The sequence below is a fragment of the Pezoporus flaviventris genome, unplaced genomic scaffold (assembly GCF_033815535.1).
Source record: "Pezoporus flaviventris isolate CSIRO_AGI_PZ_B2104156 unplaced genomic scaffold, CSIRO_AGI_Pfla_v1 ptg000013l, whole genome shotgun sequence".
NCBI lineage: Eukaryota > Metazoa > Chordata > Aves > Psittaciformes > Psittacidae > Pezoporus > Pezoporus flaviventris.
Genome location: NW_026892561.1, coordinates 22628495 through 22640372, shown reverse-complemented (window position 1 = coordinate 22640372; position 11878 = coordinate 22628495). Strand labels below are relative to the sequence as shown.

The window sequence follows — 11878 nt, the reverse complement described above, 5'->3', positions numbered from 1 at the left end:
CTTCCTGCTCCGCCCAGGGTGCAGCCCGCTTGCAACAAGGAGCAGACCTTCAGGTTCCTGAGCTGCAATCATAGCAGATTACTGGTTGAGTTTCTGCCAGAGGCCACAACTGCCTGACTCACTGCAGAAGATCTGTCCCCACCTATGTCTGCTGTAGATACACAGAGCTAAACAAGCTCCATACTGGCAGGCAAGCTCCCAAAACCTCAAGTCCCACTCTTTTCTTCTACGCATGCTGTCCAAGTTCTGCTCAAAACCAAGAAATTAAGTAGTACAGTCGATTTTCCTTAAAAAAAAAAGTTCATTTATTGAAATTGTTTAAACACTTTATACAAGTTCCCAATACAAGCGTCTGCTCCCTGGCTCAGGGTTAATGCATATACAAAAGCACAGACTTCAGCAACTCTTTAATGTGACCTGAACTGCCACCTCCTAAGATGAGGTCTTGTGAGGCAGCTGCTGTGCACAGGCAATTCCCCATGAAGAAGTGGAAGCCACATGACCCAGCTTCAAGTACAGGCCAACATCAACTCAAGCCTGAAGCCAATGCTCTGGCTGATTTCTTTTAGTAACTTTATGTTGCAGAGAGTCAGGTCAAACAGAGGTACAAGGCTTATACAAACCACCAACACCACGGTTGTACATAGCTTAGCCCCAGAGGCTCTCCCTGTCTACAGAAAGAAACAGAGATCGGATGTCTCTGAACACATGCACAATTATAAAGCCTGGTCAGAAACCACCAGTTTCCTTCTGTAGGAAAAGCAAGGCAGAGCTTAGGAGAACTAGTACCATCCTTCCAGGCATTTGAGACTTAACTCCAGACAGCCTTAGCCAGTGTTAGTCAAACACTAACGGGGGAAGGGGTGGGAACTTCTGATGAGCTGCATCTTTTTTTTTATTTTTTTTTTTAATATACAACTTAATATGCAAGGATGGCTTTATCTTGAAAATGCTAGTTTCTTCCTCTTTGGTGAGCTTCAATTACTATAAAATGCCATAACCTTTGGATCAGTTTCCTTGGAATTTGCCTTCATATAATCACTGAACATGTTTACAAAAGAAAAAAAAAAAAAGACAGGATCAAATGGCAGCATGTGAGGTATCCTTGGGGAAGCATCAGGGAGCAGCAGTGCATTCTGTTTGGTTCAACACATCTAGCTGCATAAGGCAAACAGACCAGCAAACTGAGCCCAAATGAGAAAGACTCAAGGAAAGAGGAGAGTGTCTGTTAAAGGGTGGCCTGTAACACGAAGGGGATAAAGCTTCAAGCTCAGTTAGGAACTGGGATGGCAACATGGAAAACCAATCACCTGCAACACCCAGTGTCTAAGGAACAGCAGCAACAGCCCCACCAGAGACCCAGTGAAAACAGAAGGCAATCGTTTTTTCTCAGGCTCTTCCCCAGCACCAGGGAAACCTGTATCCACCCTGGGACTCTGTTAACCTCTGCAGTTGCCACCTTAAGCTGCGCATCTTCTGCTGGCCAACAGCATGTGCATGGACAGTTACAAATTCCAATGTAAGCCACAGCAATTTAATTGTCTGACCCTATGTCATGCCAATCTGCACAGAAAGTAGGGTGGTGAAGATGATACTAATAAGAGTACAAGAGCATTTTTGATCTCTTCAAACATTCCTACATGTAAAATCTTTCCCCAAAATTATGTTTCCCCTTAAGCTATTGCTTTCATCACTTTGTATATTATATATGTTCCTTTAATTTCTACACACCACACTGGGCTCTAACTTAATGGGATATGGGACTGAATTGTTACCATCTAATTAAAAAACATAACTAAAAAAAGCACCAACATCCATCTAAAAAACAGTATCATTTTCCCTTTTGCTCCCAAATACTAAACTTAACCCAAGCTTGGAGGTTTCATCTTTCCAGTGGCAACACCTATGAACCTAGGCTAGCCTTCCTCCATGGGCTGGGAGAGAAAGGAGAAGTTATGTCCAGTAGCAAAGAGGGTTATAAAAATATACACATTTTTGGGAGAAGAGGAAGGCAGAACCTAGAGTCTGAACTGTGTTCAGGACAGTGGCATTGTAGTGTCCTCTCCAAAACGCTTTCACTAGCAGTGCTGGCGACTCCTTTGCTTCCATTATACGTAATCCTTCCCTGTGGAGGGGGCATTTTTTGGGTAGCCTCTGGAGGGTGGATATGAAGTTTCTCTCCGGGGACAGGAGCAGCAGAGGAAGGCCCCCCCCAGAATGGCCAGAGAAGCAGCTGCCCAACCAATGAAGAGAGCTGATCCAAACTCAAATCTGAGGGAGAAAGAAGAAAGTGAATACAAGTAATACCTCTGAAAGACAGTGTTAGTTGCACATTGGGTTAGCCCGTTCTTTTAGGTCACCCTGCACAGCTGCAGAAAGGCCAAGCTCTGTGTAAACCAGGCCTTAAGAATTTAGTGGACAAAAATCACAGAAGTCACATCAGTTTGGTCTCTGGCAGCAATGGTGCATTAAAACAAAGCCAAGACCCAAGAGCCACATGGATGATGAGACCTAATAGTCTTTCTGCACAGTTTGAAGCCAATGCAGCTAGCTCAGGAAATTCTCTTATTTTGAGCTACTACTAATCAAAACCAAGCTTCATGAGCATTTGACATGCTATATTATAGTGTTCTATCAAATAAATCGGTACCTGGTGTTGACAGGGGTGAAAGGGTCATAAAAGGCTTGAGCCACTCTGTTGCCATACCATGATGTGGCCACCAGTGCTGCCAAACCTACATGTGAAGGAAACAATGTCATGACTTAAGGAAAAAAAAAGAAAACGCCAACAAAAAACAAAACCAAACTCACTGCAAAAAATAAGCATGTAGCAGAACCAGCATCTGGAGTCATGCTGAGCTGCTGCCACCCTGGTAAGTTCTGAGCTGTTAGAAATCCTTAAGAAAGGATTTGGTGTTACCTATAGTTACACTGCACCAACAGCAGAACTGCTGACAGCCTTTCACTGAAACAGGGTGTACAGGTCAAACTCAGCTCTGCTAATACAGGGGGAAGGCATGCAGTCCATATAGAAAGTATAATGCTAGTGCCAACTGCATTGGCAGCTGCGATGCCAAAGTCAACTAAGGAATTTCCAGCCCAAAATGCTCTTGGAGCAATGGCAACATGCCCTCCCCCATCCTCTCACATCCTATGCAGGATAAACACTGTTTACAAGTGTCGCATATAATGCGGAAACATCTGTATGTTACCAACCTGCAACGATGAAGATCACCCCACCAAAGACAGCCATCCGCATCTTCTTCACCTGATCATCTTCCATGCACTTCATGCATTTCATGCCAATCACAGAAACAAATATAGCAACAAGGCCCAGGAGTATTGCAGCCACCATCAAAGCCCGAGTGGCCTGCAGACTGCCTAGAAGACATTAGTATTTGTGTTACCACAAAGAAAATTCAAGAGACAAATAGAGATTCAAATTACTGAGATCAGTAATCATGTATCAAAATACTCTGTTCCCTGTTACACAAGATACAGCCAAACAAGTCACTCTTTTTTTAGCTTTAAGCTCTCAGAAACTGTCATGCATCAGGATCAGAGGACTCTCAGCCTCTTCCAAAATGCATAGCAAACGAAGGCATGCAGCTTTTTGCAGGAAATGACCTGGGAATCGCCCTCGGACATCTTTTGTTCCTTGATCATTTGAATGCCAATTGGAAGGACATATCTGTTTATGAAAAGAAGCATTCAGATTTAGGTTCTACCTTGACAAAGCATTTAGGCACGTTTTAATATGAATAGCACCATACATATGAATAGTCCCACAGCAGACAGCAAGGCCTCTTTATTGCTTAACACCTCTAAAACCTGTCTTTTATACAAGAGCATAGGGTGATGCCTCCCATAGATGAGGGTTGTATTTGTCTACATTCTCAGCAGACAGACTCAATGTACTTTATCCTTTTATCCAAGACCTACTTTTATATTGACTCATCTGAAGGCATAGACACACTAACCCTATGTATGTGAGCTACTGAATTCATATTTTCTTTGTACCAAAGGGCAAATAAAATAATGATATAAATTAAGTCATTACAAAAAATAAAATAGAAGTGAAAGAGCCCTAGCGTAACTGCTTGGCAAATCAAGTTTCTTTGAACAGCATGTAGTAAGATACAGTCCTGTTAAAGATCTGGGAACAAATAGGGCTGGTTAATCAAAGGAACAGACTCCCAGGAACACGCAATAACCAAGGGAAAATTATCCCCTGACACAAAGGGTTATCTGACAGTGACACGTGTATAGTTTTAGCAAAGCATCACCAGAATCCGTCCCCAGGTCTGGAGCTCACCCCTCAGAAAGCACAGACTGCGTACTGCAAGATCTCTGCAAAGACCTTCAAGCTTGGACAATTGCAGCTGCAAAATTTGAACCTACAAGAACAGAGCACCTGCAAACTCATCAGTCAGCACGGGCTGCAGTGAACCCACCGGAGCCTGTGCTACAACAATGGGCTCTTTGGCTGTACTTGAAACACAGACAGCAGCTCAAATCCAATACTGGCCGGGAGGGTAGCACAGCCTCACACCTATCCTCAGCAGCCTCATGACACTTTGCCCCACAGCACTTCTTGTGCAGGAAAATTCTCGTGACCCACACCAACAACAGCCTGCCAGGCTCTAGTTCCGCTGTAAAACAGACCCTGGATCTACCTCTACGCACACAACCTTGCTGTTCTGCAAATATATTATGAAACCAGTTAAAGATATTACAATAAGGCAGCAATATTCAGAGCAATAGGAAGTGACACACTTCCTTAAGAGTCTTAGTTTTCTTGGGAAAAATCCTGGTCAGCTTGTCTAGTGTCCTCTATCCTTTCAAAGGGGAAAGGCGACACACCTCTGCACCACCCAGGGGTTAATCAAAACCCATCTGCTGCACTGATCACAGAAATTAATTTACAAAGCCATTTATCACTTTAGCATAAATCACAACAGCAGTATCCAAGCACATTTTTTAGATATAGATTTATCTCCAGTGTCAGAGATACACTCAAAATAATTTCTATCGAAGTTACACCAATTTTCAGGAAGGTTCAGCTGACAGGTTACCACCCATGCAACCAATTCAGACTCAATGTATTTATTTAAGGGTATATTACAGCAGCAGCTCTGGAGAGGCCAGTGGCTGAACACTAGTTCATACTTTCCATGGGAAAGGTAGAAGTACCAAATCAGTTTCATTAAGTCTATGGTAAGTGTGGCTTAGGGTTGCTGCAGAAACAAAATTATGTTATTAGAAGAGGGTTCAGAAAGGGTTCTTTCATGAAGCTGAAAATAGAAAATGTTATCTGAAATAACTAGAAAACTATCTATAATGGTGGGAAGAGACCTCTCACCTTCAAACATGGTACTGCGACACAAACACAGGAAGATGCTTGAATGTTTCTATGACCTCAAAATACCTAGCTACAAAACCTGCTAAGATCTCAAGATGTACAAATATTAACTGCATGCATGCCACAGCAGCTTTACAGAAGCGGCTGATCAAAAAGCGGCATTGTGAGCATTTCCCAGGGCTGCCCACTTTCAGCAGATCTCCTGGCGTCCTCACCCTCCCTGACACATGGCATGAGGACAAGCATTTGGAAGATCACAGTAGGACAAAAACAGGTTGAAGCATTTGCAGAACAGACTGTCCCTGTATCCCAAGGAGTTTTACTGTGACATGACTGTATTAGCCAACCACCCTCCCTCCACCCAGCGTGGCTGCCCATAGCAGATGGAGCTTTTGTCTTCCACCACTTTTGCAATGTGCACAGTACATTGACTGTGGTTAATCACCATACTAGCTATTAGTTATTACGTACACATTAACAGCCACGTTGTTAATGGAAGCTGCGCATCCAGAAAGCTAGCTGAGAAAGCTAGCTTAATAATAGTTCTGTTGTTCACATGGGCCTTCCCAGGTGTTTTAAGAATCCCAAATGATATGATATTGTCTTAACCTGTTAAACAGGACTGGCTACCAACAACAAATAGAAGTACTCCATAGCAATTCACCTTTACAACATCTATCACATTAGAGAAACAGGATTTCCCCTACACTCCTTGCTGCTGCAACTCTCTCAGGAGTTCTTTGGGAAAAGAAAAGGAAAGTCCTGTAACAAGGTGGGAAAAGAAAAGGAAAGTCCTGTAACAAGGTGGCAGGCCAAGACAAACTGGCCTGGCACCCAACAACTGCTGTCACATGGCAACAGTATTTTGTCAATACAGAAACCACTACTGACTCGGAAGCCAAGCCTTTTAACTGTTTATTAGCAGTGAGAGACCTGTCCTGAAAAGCCTGTAGCAAGAAGACAGCAAGTACTGACGGACAGAGGCTTAAAACTTCTGATAATGGTTAACAAAAAACGTGAATTCTGAAAGTGCAGAATACCATGTAAATCCACAAAAGTGACACAGTAGCTCGCATCCTTTTCACATAATGAAGCCCACTTTTTTTTTAACAAGCTAACAGACCTGACTTAGTGGGTTTGGATGTGAACTACACAATGCAGCTTATCACAAGACATTTTTCCTTCCCACAACTATTATTACCTGACACAGAAGTAATTTCTGGCAACTGCTTAGTTATATATATTAAAAAAGACTTCACCAGCATATGTTTGAGGTTATTTTTCTGTCATCACATTTCCTTATTTATTCTGTTTATGTCATCTACATTATAGAAAAGTTGCTGGGAAAGTGCCATGGGATTTTTGTAATGCCTGCTTGTAATGCCAAATTGCTGTAATAGCTCTGTGTGCAGATTATTTTCCGATAGGGATGCTCACTGACTGCCTTGTTTGTATTTAAATTATGACTTTTCATTCCGTTCCCATGGGCCTCCATACAACCAAGCGATGACAGAATACAGGTGAAAGAGATGCTGTGCAGATCCCTCTAATCTCTGTAAGGGAAGTTGCCCAGGAATTACAAGCACCCCTATAGTGTAGGAAGCATGATATACTGCCCACCTCCAGTAGAAGTCAGCAGCCTTCCCACTGGGGTTTCATTAAAGCCTTTACTTCTGGAAGGAGTGGGATCTGACATCCTGCTGTTCTGCTCTGCCAGTGCGTGAAAGTTACCTTTGTGGAGCAGGTGAAGGAATGAAGCAAGCAGTAACAGCTTTAGAAATAGCCAGCAAACATCTTTTACACCTTGCCATCATTCTGGCTCCACCCAAAAGCCACCAATAGCTTGTAGGCTTTCAATTCATTTACCAGACCCTGCACACCCATCACCATCAGATCTTAGGAGTCTGGACCCCCTCAAAGCATCTCCCCACAAGTCTAGAAGACTGTACAGAGGAATCTGAGCAGGACATAGATTCAGACAGGGTCATGTTGTCTGCAGAGGTGGGAAGGCTGGGAAGTCCTCACCGCATGTTCCAATGCAAGAGAGACAATTTCAACAGGTAGCAGTGGCTTTGTACTCTGCCTACCTCAAAGTAAATAAGGTTCAATACCCTCTGGCAGTCGCTCAAGCAGCAGATGAAGCTGGCTGGCAAGACACACAATACATAGTACCACCATTTCTTGATCCCTGGTCAGGAGATAACTGAGCAGCCCGTTTTCCCACAAAACGTGGAAATTCCCTTATTAGGAGATTTAGTAACATATAGTAATAGTAGCTACTAAACTGCTCCGAAGCTGGTTGTAGAGCAACAAAACCAGCGGATTGCAACAGGCTCCCATACCTTCTTGCAGACACACCACCACACAGAAACAGCCTTGGTGGCATTCCATGTAACCCTCTACCTTCTGAAAGGGCAGCGCATGTGAAACTTTCATCACCTGATCATGATTTTTCATACGAAGGAACAGAGATTGAGAAACAAGGGAGCAAATTAACCCTTACCCACATGAAGGCACAGATACCAACAGGTTCTACCTGCTTACTCCAGATGCAAAGATGGGAGATGACAAACTATTAGAACACATTCGTCCCTCATGCTAGCTTTGTCCCTCTCTGGGCCACCCTCATAACTCCCCCACAATCACAACAGAGCAGCATTAACCTGAGCATGAACCCTTAACTTCCCACCACCCCTTCCCCAGCTCATGGAACAAGCTCAGCTGGGAGTGGCAAGTATGTAGGAGGGAAGATTTCATATTTCAGTGATGCTGTTTGACCCAGAGGGCATCCAAACCCGTGTTTATTTTCTGTGCTAGGGCGCAAAGGCCTATTCTGGATGCACTACATTTGGTGATGCAGTGGTAGATGAGTCTCAGCTTGTCTCAAGCACAGAAACTCTATCAGCAAACCCAAACAGGATGATTAGTATCTTAAGCTAAAACAGCCAAAGCAGCCAACACAGGACTCAGAATAACCTCTGCTGTGAACAGAAGAGCATGGATATGCGGGGCTTAAAGCTTCCAGAAACAGGTACCAGGAGCCCTTCTCCCTGCTGTCTGAGACCATCTCTCCTGAGACCCTGGAGGAACACAAAGCTGAGCTAAGCTCCATGGATGATGCTGGAGGGCTACAAGAACAATGCTGAGGCAGTGCAACAAAGCCTTGTTGCAAAGGTGGCTTTTGTTGCCTCTATGTCTGCGTGTGGCCACGCACCGCTTTTCATGTAAGCCAGCAAAACGCAGCCTTTCTGTTGCCTGAATAGGAGCACTGACATAAGCCCTCAGCTGAACGCAGCTGCGGGACAAGTGCCAGCATGGGTGCACTCCAGCAGCGTGGCCACCCGGGAAGCTGGAGGGCCCCGAGTTGGCTAACAGTGCTCACCAGCTTGTGCCAATCCCATCTCTGATATGCAACATCAGGTCAAGCAGCCAAACACTGACACATCTAGAGGAAAAGCAATAGCTACCAGATGCCTAAAAGCTTGCTGACAAAGCTTCCCTGCATTCCCACAACCTTGAATTACTGTAGGTGTGAGGAGGCTCAGGTCCTTTCTACAGGGACAAATAATTACAAATCTGAACCTCTCCCACCAACACGAGTCTTTCACATATGGCTCAGAGAGCTCAGGGCATGTGAAGCTCTGGCAGGAAAGTGTCCCGGCAGGAGCTTTCCTGCCCTACTGCTGTACCACCTTCACCATGGTATAAGTGAGGGAGCTCCTCTTACTGCATAGCTCCAGGTACCCCAGGGTACAGCAGTTAAGTGGGTTTTTTTTTTTCGCACCTCCACCCAAAACAGCACTGCTGATTCCTGTCCAAGCCTGGGTGGCTGTAAGACCTTGAGAGACCAGGCAGGGGGGAAAAAAGGATAAGGTGTACATCCCCAAGCATGATCGGCTTTCAAGCGGGAAAGGCGCGCCCTAAACAAGCTGGGGTATCAAAAGAACAAGGAATCCTTTCTTAGGAGTCCTCACCGACTCCCAACAGAGAAAACAGCCCCTGTGATTTCCGTATTTCTTGGTCTTCGAGGGAGCTTTCCGGCAAGTGTGCCTTGCAAGGCATGGGGCTCAAGCAAGAGCACAAAAGGGCACCGATAGCTTAGCCTAGGTCTCTGGCACCTCATTCCCCCGTAGCCCTGAAAAAGGAGAAGAGCCCTTATTGTCCGTAGGACAAAGATGAGGGAAGCAGCTGGTTTTCAGCTCTCAGCCATCAATGGGCTAGTTCTGGACGGCCTGGGGCAGGTTTTTAGGAGTCCACTCAAGCCAGGCTCCGCATCTGATTCCGCAGGCAGGTCTCATTTACAGCACAATGGGCTGCAGCCATACAGCCCCCGAGGCAAGTTCACCTTTCGTAACTCATCCAGGGGGTAGCTGGAGATTCCACAGCCCTGCTGACATCTTTGCCCCCCACCCCCAGTGCGAGATAAGAGGCTTGAAGCTCAGTTTATACATAATTACTACTCAAACTATCCCGAACTGTGTGCTTAGCCTAGCCCCGATTACCCACAGCCCTACAACCTGTTAGTGCTAAATGCATGCACCGCACTCCTGAAGGGAGTAATTTGCACTTCTGCCAGCTGCAGAGCCCACGGGTATTCGCTACAAGGGAACAGGAGTGACTGATGTGGGTTGTCAATGAAGGTGGGAACGGGGGTGTCCGGCTGCACTGAGTGATACACAGGAAGGGCTGGTGACAATCTCACTCGGGGATACTCCCCATGGTCCTCGGTTTATGTGAAGCTCCCTGCTCATTCCTTTTGGAAAAAGAAAGTGACCAAAGCGGCAATTATTGTTTTATTAATTAGGGAGGGGGAAGGATGAAGGTGTTCCAGGACACTACTGGACTCAGGATGAGGGAAGGGATCTCGAGAAAGGACAATTTTATTATTTTTTAACCCCTTTGGGTGTCAGCGTTGTTATATGGCCCAACGCTCTAGAAACAACTCTTACGGGGCTCTAGCTCGGTGTGATACCCAACAAGCCAGGCTATAGCTCCTGCGTACGAGGTGGTTTCGCCATGCCAGGACGGGTTAAGAGATCCAGAGATTGCCTTGATGTACTGGTCTGCCTAAAAGCTACAGGCAGTGCTACCTGGGCTGGAGTCCAGCTCACCTGCCTACCCTTTGCTTAAAAGCCTCACGGGAGCAGCAGCTACTTTCCCAGAGAACAAAAGACCAAACCAGTCAAACGCAAAAAAAGATCCGTGCTCGAAAAGACCACTTCAGAACTGTTTAAATTCACCTCTAACCGGACCACGCTCTGTATCAAGTTCTACAACCAAAAGCTCTTGCTCGCAATCACGGCGCTTTCGCGAACATGCGTATTGGATCTGACACTTGCACTCCCATGATGTTTTTAGGGGGGGATAGGAAAGAGAGCGCGGAACGGCTCCGACTTCTTCCCCCGGTAGCGAGTCTCTTCCCCCCCACCACCACCCTGGGGGGCGGGGTCCTGCCGCGGAGTGCGCTTCAGCAGAGCTCCGGGTGCCCTAAACGACCGGCACCGGGGAGGCACGCTCAGCCCCAGCGGGGAGAGAAACCGGGGGAACCCCAAGAGAAACGTATCCGAGCCGCGGCAGGATGAGAAGCAAAAAGATGGGTGACCCCGAGCCCTTCAATCCCGAAGGGACAAACGGCGTGACTCCAATGGAACAGAGATCTAGCGACCCGACAGCGACGGCACCCACGGCGGGGCAGGCACTGTTGTAGGGACACACATACACGACAGGACTAGCCCTCCCAGTCCTTCAGCCCGACCCCCGACGCTACTGGCACCTGCGTGGTGGTAGTGATCCTCAGCCCCAACCGGAGAGGCACGGGAGAGGAGAGGCCCGAAGGGATCGGCACCCCAACACGCGCACTCCCCAGCCCCGACTTACTTTCCAATTTGAGCAGCGAGTCGTAGACTTTGCACTGGATCTGCCCGGTGCTCTGCATGGCGCACGACATCCACAGCCCCTCGTAGAGCGCCTGGGCCGTGACGATGTTGTCCCCCGCGTAGGATGCCATCTTCCACTGGGGCATGGCGGTGCTGATGATGATGCCGATCCAGCCCAGGAAGGCCAGCACGAAGCCCAGGAGCTGCAGTCCCCCGCTGGCCATAGCTGCGCCGCGTAGGGGGGGGGCGGGTGGCTGCGAGGGATGCGGGAAAGCGCGCCCAGCTCCGCGCACCGCACTGCCGCTCGCGCGCCTCCCCGCGCACCTTTTAAACCCGCGCAAAGCGCGCCCCCTGGTGGCTGCGCGTCCCGCCCCGCCCCGCGGGGTTTTCCGCGGCCCAGCGCACCCCCAACCTTCTTCCTCGGGAAGGCCAGGAGCCACCCCCACCCACCTTACCTCTCACCGGCAAGGACCCCTCCTCCTTCTAGGCTTCGCCCCGACCCACAGCCCCCGGGGCTCGCCCTGCCCCTCGCTGCCTCTGGAGAAGCGGCTGGTGGGACTGTCCCTCCTGTCCCATGGGGCGTGCCGGTGGTGCTTTGGCATCTCCAAACGTGCCCTGGCTGTGCTCTCCTGGGTCTTCC

The 11878-nt window shown here is 47.4% G+C and overlaps 1 protein-coding gene across 1 annotated transcript; it reads right to left on the bottom strand.

Moving 5' to 3' along the window:
- Nucleotides 1–550: 550 nt before the first annotated feature.
- On the bottom strand, nt 551–11559 carry CLDN1 (claudin 1). Its single transcript, XM_061452155.1, has 4 exons — nt 11240–11559; nt 3217–3381; nt 2651–2735; nt 551–2271 (listed from the first exon to the last, which is right to left on the bottom strand). The coding sequence occupies exons 1-4, from the start codon at nt 11460–11462 to the stop codon at nt 2109–2111; spliced, it is 636 nt and encodes a 211-aa protein (XP_061308139.1). The 5' UTR covers nt 11463–11559; the 3' UTR covers nt 551–2108.
- Nucleotides 11560–11878: the final 319 nt, after the last annotated feature.

Bases quoted from the DNA above. Each gene is read 5' to 3' on its own strand.
- CLDN1 (XM_061452155.1), bottom strand. From the start codon at position 11,462: ATGGCCAGCGGGGGACTGCAGCTCCTGGGCTTCGTGCTGGCCTTCCTG. The intron at 3,382-11,239 runs GTAAGTCGGGGC...AATGTCTTCTAG, and splicing joins CTCGCTGCTCAAATTGGAAA to GCAGTCTGCAGGCCACTCGG. The intron at 2,736-3,216 runs GTTGGTAACATA...CTTCACATGTAG, and splicing joins GGTGATCTTCATCGTTGCAG to GTTTGGCAGCACTGGTGGCC.